The sequence below is a fragment of the Musca vetustissima genome, unplaced genomic scaffold (assembly GCF_032173495.1).
Source record: "Musca vetustissima isolate MV318-11 ecotype Yass unplaced genomic scaffold, APGP_CSIRO_Mvet_v1 utg20499, whole genome shotgun sequence".
In the NCBI taxonomy this organism is placed as follows: Eukaryota; Metazoa; Arthropoda; class Insecta; order Diptera; family Muscidae; genus Musca; species Musca vetustissima.
In genome coordinates, this window is record NW_026879384.1 from 3,824 (window position 1) to 18,851 (window position 15,028).

Sequence of the window (15,028 nt, forward strand, 5' to 3'; positions counted from 1 at the left end):
AAAGTTTCGTGAATCGTTTCAGATTTAGATATAGCTCCCATATATATTTTCGTCCGATTTAAGATAAATACTGCACCCAATTCCCTATATATCCTTCGATTTGCACGAAATTTGGAATAGCGTACTGAATTGAGTCTACAATGATAAGTGGAGAGTTTCGGGAAAATCGGGTTAGATTTCGATATAGCTCGCATATATATTTTCCTCCGATTTTATGTAAATGGTGCACGGAAGTCCCTATATATCCTTCGATTTCCAAGAAATTTGGCATAGCGTACTGAATTTAGTCTAACATGATGTGTGCCAAGTTCCGAGGAAATCGAGTCAGATTTATATATAGCTCCCATATATAGTTTTGTCCGATTTTATGTAAGTAGTGCACCCAAGTCCCTATATATCCTTCGATTTGCACGAAATTTGGTACAGCGTACTGAATTAAGTCTATAACGATGTGTGTTAAATTACGTGAAAATCCGTTCAGATTTAGATATAGCTCCCATATATATTTTCGCCCGATCTAATGTAAATGCTGCACCAAAGCCCCTATAAATTTTCCGATTGACACGAAATTTGACAAAACTTTCTGAATTAAGTCTAGAATGATGTGTATTAAGTTTTGGAAAAATGTACCCATTACCCTCTTGTATGTACCCATAGTGGTGAAGGGTAAGAAGTAAAAAAAGTTCAAAAGTCGGTCGGGGACATGGTCGGTCCCGACTTTTTTTCTCAACTTTTTTTTTCTGAACTTTTCTTACTGGTTTTAAAATTATTTTTCGGCTACTATTCATAGGCGTGGTTGTTCAAAAAAAAAAATTAAAAATCCATGTATGTGTATGCGTGTATCTCTCAAAACTGCATTCCAAAAGATACTCTTCACTCCTAACAAAACTAAGTCAAAGTGCCAGGATTAATGTCACTTGAATGAACATCCTTTGTTCAAACACACACACTCATATACACCAACATTGGCACACACTCGCATAAATAAAATTTACATGCAAGCAGACATGCAGAATAGAATGCATCCATACTTGAATCTGTCATCATTGCTGAAACCCACACACACATACACACACTCTCACATGCTTAACTCCAAAACATTCCACATTCAACAAAGTTTTTTTTTTGTCGTTTGGAAAATAAATTATAAAACGTTAACAAAGCCATTTTAACTCACTCTTCTATTGCCTTTGTATTTGTTGTTGCCGATGTTGTTGTTGTTATTGTTCGGGGCACCCATTTGTTATATCCTTCTGTCGAACATTTAGAACATACAGTTCATGAAATTTTCCCTATTCTCCGGGCCATAACAATGGCAAAAATATTTTTTTTTTAGTTTTTTGGAAAAATTGACTTCATCCACTCTGCTGTGAGTGGATGGGGAAAATATTCACGACACAGTCACCCAAATAAAATTTATTTTTATTTGGATTTTTTAAATAATTTTTTCAAGCACCTACAAGAGGCGTGGATTTTTTAAATAATTTTTTCAAGCACCTACAAGAGGCGTGGATTTTTTAAATAATTTTTTCAAGCACCTACAAGAGGCGTGGATTTTTTAAATAATTTTTTCAAGCACCTACAAGAGGCGTGGATTTTTTAAATAATTTTTTCAAGCACCTACAAGAGGCGTGGATTTTTTAAATAATTTTTTCAAGCACCTACAAGAGGCGTGGATTTTTTTAAACATTTTTTCAAGCACCTACAAGAGGCGTGGATTTTTTAAATAATTTTTTCAAGCACCTACAAGAGGCGTGGATTTTTTAAATAATTTTTTCAAGCACCTACAAGAGGCGTGGATTTTTTAAATAATTTTTTCAAGCACCTACAAGAGGCGTGGATTTTTTAAATAATTTTTTCAAGCACCTACAAGAGGCGCACCTACAAGAGGCGTGGATTTTTTAAATAATTTTTTCAAGCACCTACAAGAGGCGTGGATTTTTTAAATAATTTTTTCAAGCACCTACAAGAGGCGTGGATTTTTTAAATAATTTTTTCAAGCACCTACAAGAGGCGTGGATTTTTTAAATAATTTTTTCAAGCACCTACAAGAGGCGTGGATTTTTTAAATAATTTTTTCAAGCACCTACAAGAGGCGTGGATTTTTTAAATAATTTTTTCAAGCACCTACAAGAGGCGTGGATTTTTTAAAGCCCTACAAGAGGCGTGGATTTTTTAAATAATTTTTTCAAGCACCTACAAGAGGCGTGGATTTTTTAAATAATTTTTTCAAGCACCTACAGGAGGCGTGGATTTTTTAAATCATTTTTTCTCAGGTCTACAAGAGGCGTGGATTTTTTAAATCATTTTTTCTCAGGTCTACAAGAGGCGTGGATTTTTTAAATCATTTTTTCTCAGGTCTACAAGAGGCGTGGATTTTTTAAATCATTTTTTCTCAGGTCTACAAGAGGCGTGGATTTTTTAAATCATTTTTTCTCAGGTCTACAAGAGGCGTGGATTTTTTAAATCATTTTTTTCAGGTCTACAGGTCTACAAGAGGCGTGGGCGTCTACAAGAGGCGTGGATTTTTTAAATCATTTTTTCTCTGGTCTACAAGAGGCGTGGATTTTTTAAATCATTTTTTCTCAGGTCTACAAGAGGCGTGGATTTTTTAAATCATTTTTTCTCGGGTCTACAAGAGGCGTGGATTTTTTAAATAATTTTTTCAAGCACCTACAAGAGGCGTGGATTTTTTATCTGTTGCCTTCACCTTTGCTCCTCTTTACTTGATATCTGACCCAAATTTCCGCTGCTACACAAACACCAGAAATCGATCCCGTCAGCACTTTAAATGCAGTTTTTTGTGTGTTTTTATTTCTTCCTGCAATTTGGCAATTATTTACCGTTTGTCATTACCTGACATTTGTTGAATGAATGAAATGTTGTAAAAAGTTTTCGATTCTTCTTCACCTGTAGTTAAGACAAAAGATAGCGAATAGCAGAGGATTTGTGTAAAAAAGAAGAAATCAGGCGAATAAATAGAATAAAGGAGCGCCAAAAAGTTTTGGCGTGTGTATACAAAATCAGGCACACATAGATTTTGAGAAAAAAGTTTTTCCTTCAAGATAAATTTGTAAGACAAATTTATCAGTTGGCCTTCGAAAAAATAGGCCACCACTGTAAGGGGGTGATGAAAGAATTTGTTTAGAAATCCCCGCCTCTGTAGTCCTTAAAAATAAAATTATTTTATAAATCCCCGTCTCTAGTAGTCTTTGAAAACCCAGTAAGGAAAGTAGTAAAGTCGGACTGGGGCGACTATATGATACCCTTCGCCACTTGGGGTATATTCTACATATGCCTGTCGAAAGAACATTGGCATGAAATTGAACGAATTTGAATATTAGATCTTTATGCCTTTCTGGAACCTCATTTTATTGAACCGATTTTCACGGACAAAATATATATGCGAGCTATACATCAACAGACGGACAGATGGACGGACAGACGGACGGACATGCATAAATCGACTTGTGGTCCTTGAAAAAAATCTTAAATAAATCTACGCCTCTTGTGGTCCTTGAAAAAAATTCTTAAATAAATCCACGCCTCTTGTGGTCCTTGAAAAAAATTCTTAAATAAATCCACGCCTCTTGTGGTCCTTGAAAAAAATTCTTAAATAAATCCACGCCTCAGTTGGCCCTTGAAAAAAATTCTTAAATAAATCCACGCCTCAGTTGGCCCTTGAAAAATATTCTTAAATAAATCCACGCCTCAGTTGGCCCTTGAAAAAAATTATTTAATAAATCCACGCCTCTTGTTGTCCTTGAAAAAATTATTTAATAAATCCAGGCTTATTTTTGTTTTGGAAAAAATTTGATTTAACCATGACCCCTGCAGGTCCTAAATTTCAAAGATGTTTGTCTTTCGAATTTATTGTCTTATTTAATGAATATTAAAAATTCACCATACAGCATTCCGCAATTTAACATTATCGCCATAAAATAAAAATCTTAAACAAACATGCTGTCTTAAAAAAAGACAAACTCAAATATAGAAAAACATTTGACCCACATTACCAAACAAACACCCGAAAAAATTAATGACATTTAGGTGAAACGAAAGGAAAATTTTAAATAAGAAACTGGAACTGGAAATCAAATCACAGAAAGCGCTTAAACTTTCCATTGCAAAGATTGACAATTGTGTTTCAGTTTCTATTTTTTGTTAAGTCCAAACGTTTGCTTTCGAACAGCCAACCTTTTGGCAAACATTTGCTGGCAACTATTGATTGCTTCACTTTTAGCTGGAATCCTTGTCTGATTTGGCCTCTGTCTCTCCACTTTGCGCTCAAAGTCCAGTGTTGTTGTTGTTATTTTTTGGCAAATATTTTCTATGTGAAAATAAGGATGTGAATAAAAAATGTCATTCGTTTGGTTCATTTTCGATGCATGACATCTAACATTCAACCAACAAATACCTAGGAAATTGATGCCACCGAAATAAAAAAGAAAAACACATCTATGCGACTGTGATTTTTTTTGTGCTTCAGAAGGAATGTATGCGGATTGTGTGGCATCGTTTTTATGTTGCACAAAAAAAACACAGTTTTCTAGTTCACCTCGTTTCAAACTGAAAATTGACAAATTAAATTTAAATAAAAGTGGATTGAAAAGTTTATTGCAAAAGAATACAAAAAATTCCAATTTGTTTGAAAAAAAAAAACAATATTCAAAAAATCCACTCCTCTTGTAGAGCCCTGAAAAAATGATTTAAAAAATCCACGCCTCTTGTAGAGCCCGGAAAAAATTATTTAAAAAATCCACGCCTCTTGTAGAGCCCTGAAAAAATGATTTAAAAAATCCACGCCTCTTGTAGAGCCCTGAAAAAATGATTTAAAAATCCACGCCTCTTGTAGAGCCCTGAAAAAATGATTTAAAAAATTCACGCCTCTTGTAGAGCTATTAAAAAATTATTTAAAAAATCCACGTCTCTTTCAGAGCCCTAAAAAAATTATTTTAAAAATCCACGCCTCTTGAAGAGCGCTGAAAAAAATATTTAAAAATCCACGCCTCTTGCAGAGCCCTAAAAAATATTTAAAAATCCACGCCTCTTGCAGAGCCCTAAAAAAATTATTTAAAAAATTTACGCCTCTTGTAGAGTCCTGAAAAAATTATTTAAAAAATCCACGCCTCTTGTAGAGCCATGAAAAAATGATTTAAAAAATCCATGCCTCTTGTAGAGCCCTAAAAAAATGATTTAAAAAATCCACGCCTCTTGTAGAGCCCTGAAAAAATTATTTAAAAAATCCACGCCTCTTGTAGAGCCATGAAAAAATGATTTAAAAAATCCATGCCTCTTGTAGAGCCCTAAAAAAATGATTTAAAAAATCCACGTCTCTTGTAGAGCCCTAAAAAAATTATTTAAAAAATCCACGCCTCTTGTAGAGCCCTGAAAAAAATATTTAAAAAATCCACGCCTCTTGTAGAGCCCTGAAAAAATTATTTAAAAAATCCACGCCTCTTGTAGAGCCCGGAAAAAATTATTTAAAAAATCCACGCCTCTTGTAGAGCCCTGAAAAAATTATTTAAAAAATCCACGCCTCTTGTAGAGCCCTGAAAAAATTATTTAAAAAATCCACGCCTCTTGTAGAGCCCTGAAAAAAATATTTAAAAAATCCACGCCTCTTGTAGAGCCCTGAAAAAAATATTTAAAAATCCACGTCTCTTGTAGAGCACTGAAAAAATTATTCAAAAAATTCACGCCTCTTGTAGAGCCCTGAAAAAATGAGTAACAAAAAATTCACGCCCCTTGTAGAGCCCTGAAAAAAATTATTTAAAAAATCCACGCCTCTTGTAGAGCCCTGAAAAAAATTATTTAAAAAATCCACGCCTCTTGTAGAGCCCTGAAAAAAATTATTTAAAAAATCCACGCCTCTTGTAGAGCCCTGAAAAAATTATTTAAAAAATCCACGCCTCTTGTAGAGCCCTGAAAAAATTATTTAAAAAATCCACGCCTCTTGTAGAGCCCTGAAAAAATGATTTAAAAAATCCACGCCTCTTGTAGAGCCCTGAAAAAATGATTTAAAAAATCCACGCCTCTTGTAGAGCCCTGAAAAAATGATTTAAAAAATCCACGCCTCTTGTAGAGCCCTGAAAAAATGATTTAAAAAATCCACGCCTCTTGTAGAGCCCTGAAAAAATGATTTAAAAAATCCACGCCTCTTGTAGAGGCCTGAAAAAATGATTTAAAAAATCCACGCCTCTTGTAGAGCCCTGAAAAAATGATTTAAAAAATCCACGCCTCTTGTAGAGCCCTGAAAAAATGATTTAAAAATCCACGCCTCTTGTAGAGCCCTGAAAAAATTATTTAAAAAATCCACGCCTCTTGTAGACCCATGAAAAAAATTATTTAAAAAAATCCACGCCTCTTGTAGAGCCCTGAAAAAATTATTTAAAAAATCCACGCCTCTTGTAGACCCATGAAAAAAATTATTTAAAAAAATCCACGCCTCTTGTAGGTGCTTGGAAAAATTATTTAAAAAATACACATATTTCGCCTCTGGTACCTCTGCTAGTGTGTATGTTTGCCTATTGCATTGATAGAACGATTTTCTTATTAAATTTAATTATTTACTACTTGTCAAACAAGCATTGAATTTGAAAAAGTTTCAATGTGTGATTAAAGTTCAAGTTCAAAATCAGATGACTTAATAATCTCGAAGTAACAAAAAAAAACTTCAATTAATAAAACTATAAATACGCCGAACATCGATATTATTCACACAGTTTTAATTGCTAACTCTCAACGATCGGCAATAGAAGTGAATAAAAAAGTTTAATTGGAAATCTACATGAAATAGATATACGAAAATCCGCAACCCTAAAATGTCTCATCTGAAACCCGCCACCAGCTATACATCTTGCTGCTTACATGAACCAGTGAAAATATTAGCCTCCACGGATAATTTCGCCGATATCAAGCCCAAAACCATTCCCCAAATTTTTCAAGAGAGCTGTGACAAATATAAAAACTACACTGCCTTGGCCTACAAAGATACCAGCCATCAACACCCCTCCTACCAGTGGACAACTCGAAGCTATGAAGAATATTACAGCTACGTTGAAAGATCCGCCCTAGCTTTACTCCATCTCGGTGTGACGCCCCGTTCATCTGTGGCAATTTTATCATCTAATTGTCCCGAATGGTTCTACATCGAATTGGCCGCGTTGCGTATCAATGCCGTAGTAGCCGGTATTTATACAACAAATTCCGCTGAGGCATGTTTTCATGTTTTGCAGACCTCCGATGCAGAGGTAGTGGTGGTAGAGGATACTCAGCAATTAATGAAAATACGAGCGATACGTTCCCGCCTGCCAAAATTAAAAGCGGTAATACAATTATTTGGTCCCTATGATTTTCAAGAAGATGCTTCGGATAAGGGTTATTATTCCTGGCCCGCATTGATGTCATTGGAATTTGGGCAGAACTTGAAAGAGGAGTTGCTACGGCGGGAGCTGGATGTGGCGCCCAACCTATGCGCTCTACTTATATTCACAGTAAGTAATAAAAGTAATTCAGCAAACATTTTCCAAAGAAATATTTTCTATAAATTTTCAATTCAGCAATTTAGATACTTTTTTTGTATAGAAAACTCAATTCAGCAAATTTTTTCTTACGCAATTAGCTATTCACTTAATATTTCGATAAAACTGTCAATTCAGCTAGGTATTTTCTGTATAAAAAATTAATTCAGCACAATTTTATATTAAAAAAAAATGCAATTCAGCAAACATTTTCTCCCGAAAACCTCGATTCAGTTGGAAATTTATGATTAAAAAAGCAATTCAGCAAGATTTTTCTGACAATAACCCTAATTCAGCTAGTTGTTGCCATACAAAGATAATGTATTTTATTGAAAAATGCAATTCAGCTATACACAAACTATATTCAGCAACGATATTCTATAGAATAATCAATATAGGAGACTTTTTCTGCGTAAAAACAAGTTCAGCTCAATTTTCTATTGGAAAAATGCAATTCAGCAAACATATTCTGTGGAAAAAACTCAATTCAGCTAGGAATTTATAATAAAAAAAAGCAATTCAGCACTATTTTTCTGAAAATTGAATTCAGCAAATTTTTGTTACAGAAACAATTCAGTTCAGCAAAATTTTTATAAAAAAATCCATTTCAGATCGAAAATTTTTAAAGGAAAACTCAATTCAGCAAACTTTCCATACAGAAATAACAATTCAGCTACATTTTTATTTATATTTATTAAACTTTTTATAGAGAAAACATCCATTCAGCTAACTTTTTGGTAGGACAAATTTAAATCAGCAAAGTTTGGCTATAGAAAATTTTAATTCAGTCAAGTTTTAAACAGAAATTGTCAATACAGCTATTACTATTTAAAGAAAATTAAATTCAGCCAATTTTGCTTATGGATATATTAATTCAGCTACCATTTTCTTTATAAAAATTCAATTCAGCAAACTTTGTATACAAAAAATCTTAATTCAGCTAACTTATTCTTTGGAAAAATTCAATTCAGCAATGTTTTGTTATTGAAAAATACAATTCAGCTAACTTTTTATAGAGAAAAACTCAATTCATCAATTTTTCATAAAACAACTATCAATTCAGCTACATTTATCACACGAAAACATTAATTCAGCTACGTTTTACTTTATATGTGTTCAATTCAGCAAACTTTAAAAAATTAAATTCAGCAAAGTTTTGTTATAGAAAAATGCAATTCAGCTTACTTTTTACACAGAAAATCTCAATTCAGTTACGTTTTTTTCAAGAAAAACTCTATTCAGCAAACTTCGCATACGAAAAAAACCAATTCAGCTACGTTTTTATTTGAAAAAAAATTTAATTCAGCAAACTTTTTATAAAGAAAACCTTAATTCAGCTAACTTTTTCTGTAGAGAAATTTTATTCAGCAAAATATTTTATAGAACATCTTAATTCAGCTAGCTTGTTATACAGAGAAATGCAATTCAGCTAACTTTTTTTTAATCGAAAATGCAAATTCAGCAATAGAAGAAATACTGCAATTTTTTCTTCTTCTTTCTGTCTTCCCTCTCTCCCATTCTGTGCACAGTCTGGTACTGTGGGCATGCCCAAAGGTGTCATGATATCCCACGATGCCGTACTCTATGCAGTCCATGCCTTGAATAAAAATCTGCCATTTTTAGAACCAGGTCGGGAGTCCTGTATCACCTATTTACCCCTTAGCCATATAGCTTCACAATTCTTCGATATTTTCCTTGGTATGCTGAATGGTGCAGTGGTGTATTTTGCCGATCGCAATGCCATGAAAGGAACCCTCTGTGATACGCTAAAGGTGGTTAGGCCCACATGGTTTTTTGGGGTACCAAGAATTTTTGAAAAGCTTATCGAAAGGCAAAGGAAAATCGAAGCGAACCTGGAAGATGAGGGACAAAGGAAAGCGTTCAAGGGAGCACGCAGAAGCATGCTGAAATATTATGTGGACCAGAACATAGAAGGGTAAGAGCTCAATAAATTGAAGGATGAGGTTTCATTTGAAATTTTATTGCAGCAATCCCAGAACTATATCGCCACCCTGCTGGGCCTCAGAAGTTTGCCATGGACAAAAAATTGCTCTGGGTTTAAATGCCTTAAAAATTTGCTTTGCCGGTGGCGCCCCTGTGTCGGATGACATAAAACGCTATTTCCTCAGCCTTGATTTGCGACTAGTGGAGGCTTTCGGTATGTCTGAGACCTGTGGTGGAGTATGCTATGATTTCCAACGACCGAACTTACATACCAGTGGTCAGGGCATAGGAGATGCTGAATTTAAAATCGACAATCCTGATGGAGAAGGGGAGGGAGAGGTAAGGGCATGAAAAATCAGTTGGGAAGTTTTTCTATTAAATTCCTTCATAATTTCAGATCCTCATAAGGGGGCGTTTCAATTTTATGGGATATTTAAAGGAACCACAAAAAACTAAGGAGGCCTTTACCGAGGATGGCTACATCAGAAGTGGTGATAGGGGCCACCTGGATGCCGCTGGGAATCTTTATATTAATGGGCGCATAAAGGAGGTTATCATTACCTCAGGTGGGGAAAATATATCCCCTATACCGATTGAGGATATTATCAAAAAGGAATTGCCCTGCATTAGCAATGCAATGGTCATTGGGGATAATCGGAAGTATTTAACGGTACTCCTTACAATGAAGGTAAGGGGAAAAAGAAAAAAAATCGTGTATACAAACACTTTAATTTTTACTTTGATAAATTTCAGACTTATATTAATCCCGATACGGGCTATCCAACAAATATTCTCTTACCTGAGGCCATACTATGGCTGGCAAACCTTGGGGTGCACTGTAAAAAATTGGATGATATTCTGAATATTCAATTACCAGAAAGCTTCGAAAATTTCCAACCCAATGGAGCTGAGGTTAGACTTGATTCCAGGGTGTTCCATGGTCTAACGGATGGGATTAATCGATATAATGAACGAGCCCTTTCGAATGCCCAGAAAATTCAATACTTTCAGGTGTTGCCACATGATTTTACCATAGCCACGGGGGAATTGGGTAAGTCGAAAAAATTCTATTTTTTATTAAAAATTTTTTTTTGAAATAATTTTATGTGTTTTTTTTCAGGACCTACCCTCAAAAGTCGCCGAAGTATTGTGCAGAAAAAATATTCGAAAATTATCGATAAAATGTATGAAAAATAAAACTGATTGGATTAAAAAAAAAAAATAGTTTTGTAGCATATCCTTAGGCGTAGATTTTAGCATATCCATAGGGGTGGATTAAAAAAATATATTTATAGCATATACATAGGCGTGGATTTTTTAAAAAGTGTTTTTATAATATCAAGTCCATTTTCTCCAGCTGCATTCGTCATGGATACTTCCCGCGTACTTGGAAGTGTGCCCGAGGGGTGGTGTTACTTAAGTCGCCTAATCGGGTGAGGGGTGTTCCTCGCTCGTATCGGGGCGTAAGTCTTCTTCCAGTTCTTGGAAAAGTGCTGGAGAGGATTATGGTGGCACGGCTTAAGGAATGCTACAGCGAAGGTACGTCCTTATATCAGTTCGGTTTTACCGAGGGTAGAAATACTGTGGACGCGTGGCGGCATGTGCAAGATAGCGTGAACGGGTCAAATTCTAAATATGTCCTTGGCATATTTGTGGATTTTAAAGGCGCATTGTACATCCCTTTATGGGATAGCGTGCTCACAAGGTTGTCAGAGGTCGGGTGTAGAGGGATTGCTCTTTGGACGAGTTATTTTCGGGATAGGAAGGCTTGTGTCGTGGGAGCCAGTGCTTCGGTCTGGAGGGATGTGCAGCGTGATTGCCCACAGGGTTCCATTTAAATGGAATCTAATGATGGATCCTCTGTTGCGGCATCAAGGTCTGTGCATATGCGGATGACTTGCTCATCATGATTGAAGGGGATAGTCGCCTTGAACTTGAAAATCTTGGTGAGCAAGCTATGCAGATTGTGCAGGCTTGGAGTGGAGGTGGCAACCGAGAAGACGGTGCTGATGCTACTGAAAGGCAGGTTGACACGCAGCCGTCCTCCCTGCATTCAAGCCGGTGAACGCGGCATAAGATATTCGTGTACTGTTAAATATCTCGGGATAACGGTGTCAGAGCGTTTGAATCTTCTTCCACACTTCGATCGCTTGAAGGTGAACCCGTTGGGATCATCAGGCGTGTTTTGCGGACTGATTGGGGCTTGGGTAGGCGTTCTGTGCCCATCCTATATGGTGGGCTTTTTGTTGCCTGTGCAACTTATGGTGTACCTATATGGTACAGAACTGCCTCATCTTTCTTTGGGCAGAGGAAGCTCCTTTCGTGTCAGCGGGTCGTAATATTAGCATGTTTGTCAGTGTGTCGCACTGTTTCCACAGAGGCGTTGCAAGTGCTGCTTGGCGCCGCGCCGCTTGATCTTGAAGTGAGATGTAGGGCTATCATGTATAAGCTTAAGCGTGGCTTGTAGTTGGATGAAGATGATTGGCTCAAGCCCTCTGATCTGATGGATGGGGAGAGTAGGCAGTACAGCACTACCCTTCGGGAGTGTATTGTTGATAGGTGGAGGACAAGGTGGACGAACAATGATAAAGTGTGGGTGACGTACGAATTTATTCGTGACGCAACGTTCGTAGTGAACCGGCCAGACTTTCGCTTCGGCTTAAGTACTGGTTTCTTACTGACGGGGCATGGTTCTCTCAGACGGATTTATGTGGGTGTGGGATGACTGAGGACTGAAAGCATATACTGACGGAAAGCTGTTACTATGGTGACATTAGAGATTTTGCAAGTATGGGTATATCGAATGGAGGGGCGGGGTGGGATTTCAGTAGGCCTCTTGAAGACGATCGGACCTTTAGTTGTTTAAGTAGTTTTGCTCGTGAAGCATTTAGGAGAAGGACAGCACATAGTGGAGGTGGTCCTCGTGCTTAGCCCCCTTGCAGGTGGGCTCGGTCGGTTGCACCGGGTGGTGGTGGGTTGGTGCACCGGGTGGCGGTGGGTGATGGTGCGGTTGTTGGCGGAGAGCTGCTGTTGGTGTTGCTGCTGCTGGCTGTCGTCGTTCCGCATCGTGGGAGGTTCACGGTCTCTTTACTTAGCGAGGTTCACTTCTGCTTTTTTGGATGTCGTGTAGGCTGCCCGTGAAGACAGTTTCGTTGATCGTTTGTGTTGTGATGTCCGATGCCGCGGTTCTTTGGGTCCTTTGTGCAGTCCGTGAGGACAGCATGTTAATTTTTTGTGTTGTGTGTATTTGTTCGACGTCGCCACTGCCTGGGGCAAGGTTTTTCCTTGCCGCTTGCGGTTTTTGATTCTGTCGTATATTTTTGTTTGGGATACCAGCCCGGACTTGTGTCGAAATGGGAGAACGGAGGTTTTCAGTAAGAAAGAGAAAAGGCAAAGAAAGAGAAAACCAAACCCCCATAATGTTGACCACGATCTGCGAATCTGCACTTGGAATGTGCGCACGTTGTACAGAACGGGCGCATTTCTCGCTTGGGCGGATGTACTCAAGAAGTACGATATTATTGCCGTACAGGAAATGAGATAGAAAAGGACTGACGTAAACAAATCAGATGATTACAGCCTGTATTATAACTGCCATGAAACGAGACATGAATTTGGCTGCGGATTCATGGTTAACAATAGAATAAATGACGTCGTCTCCAGATTCACTCCTGTAGATGAGGGAATTGCTATTCTGTCGTATATTTTTGTTTGGGATACCAGCCCGGACTTGTGTCGAAATGGGAGAACGGAGGTTTTCAGTACCGCGGTTGTTAGGTGCCCCTTGATCTGTCGGTCCAGCCTGACAGTTGGCTCAGTGGCTCAGCCAATGTGAGGTAGGTCAATAGGCAGGTACTCACACTAAACTCTTCAAGATACTAACCATAGGTGTGGAATATTTAAACATTATTTTTCGGCTACTATCCATAGGCGTGGATTTTTTGAAAATTTTTATATATTTTTTCAAATCCCTGGAAGGATCCGTCTTCAAAGCTGCAACATTGATTTCACTTTTTGATTGTAGTTGGAGGTCTTTCATTTTGTAGCCGCGACGTTGACGCCAATGTCAGCGGCTCCGACAACTCCAACAGTATTAGTTGCATCCTTCTCCGGTATGAGTTTTGCAACAGGGTGCAATGTATGGGCCCGGCCAACAATAACATCCGGGCAATTGTTGCAACATCAGAGAGATGTTTTTTTTTTTCTTTTTTGGTGGAACTGGCATTCTGCCAATTTGTTAAGACCGAAAGGCCTATGTGTTTTGTTTGCCATGTTGCAGCAGAGAGTTGAGGCCTCAAATGTATGTGTGTGTATGTGTGTTCTGGATATATTTTCAGATGACTGTTTATTCTGCCACAAATGTTGAATGGCGAGTTGAGAACATGGCTCAAAACAAATTGCAGTAAAATGGAAACATAATAAAACATTTGCCTTTTGTGCATTTCGGCTGTGTTAGTCAGTTGTGTGTGTGTGTGTGTGTGAGTGGTTGCTTGTGTTTGTGTGGGGATTGTTCCACCAAGTTTGTTTTCATTCTTGGTCCTGTGGTTTGGTACAACTTTCCTGCGTTTGTGGTACAAACAAATTCTTGTCGGTTTTCTACCCGGCCTCGAATTATAACGTAGGATTGTGAGGTTCAAACAGTGGTTCCGAATCGAATTTGGGTACGATAATAAAAATTATTTTCCAAAAAGGATCATTTTTAATTTAAATAATTAATTTTAATTTAAATAATTTCTACTTATTTTTTTTAATAACTTATTTTTGTTGCCTTCATACCACTGTGCCCTGGCTGACCTCTCCTTTTGCAAATAGGGCCTTCTCTCATTCATCTACGACACAAATTCCTCTGAGGTTTGTACCACTTTAATGTTGAATGAATGTTGGATAACAATAAAAACAAATTATAGTTTGAGCCAACAAAAGCTGATAAAAAATGAAGTTAATTTAAAATATTTTTTTTTTTGCAACAACAACAAAAAAATATTCAATGCAACAAAAAATTTTATATTGTTGCAAAAACTCGAAATTTCAGAAAGCTAAGGCACACAGAGCCATAGCCGGCAGCAATGAATTTGAAGATATTAAGTTTAAGCTATGAAAGTTAAATTTGTTTGCGATTTTTAAATAATTTTTTTCACGGGCCACAAGAGGCTTGGATTTTTTTCGTGGACCACAAGAGGCGTGGATCTTTTAAATAACTTTTATTCGAGGGCCACAAGAAAAGTGGATTTTTGAAATAATTTTTTTGAGTAGAGAACAGGCGGGGATTTTTTAAATATTTTTTTTTTTTGTGGACCTAAAACAGGCGTGGATTTTTTAAACCATTTTTTCTTTTTGTAGTTCTGTTTTAATATTTCCCTATTCGACAACCTGGCGTAGGAGATGATAGATACCAAGCAACGGCTCTGATTGGCTTTAACATGGCGAAGTCCAGGCTTATCTTGGCCCCACTTTCATCTCAATTGTGGACACTGACCATCCCGCGGTACCACCTGTGGAGCTATTTTCATCACCCGATGAAATATTGAGTTAATATGTGCCGCGAATTCACCTATACAAAA

At 37.1% G+C, this 15,028-nt stretch overlaps 1 protein-coding gene across 1 annotated transcript; it reads left to right on the forward strand.

Moving 5' to 3' along the window:
- The first annotated feature begins 6,824 nt into the window (after positions 1-6,824).
- Positions 6,825-14,818, forward strand: LOC133324274 (long-chain-fatty-acid--CoA ligase heimdall-like). Its single transcript, XM_061533120.1, has 6 exons — positions 6,825-7,496; positions 9,053-9,459; positions 9,512-9,806; positions 9,865-10,155; positions 10,221-10,518; positions 14,808-14,818. Exons 1-6 carry the CDS (start codon positions 6,825-6,827, stop codon positions 14,816-14,818), a joined length of 1,974 nt encoding a protein of 657 aa, XP_061389104.1.
- The last annotated feature ends 210 nt before the right edge of the window (positions 14,819-15,028 follow it).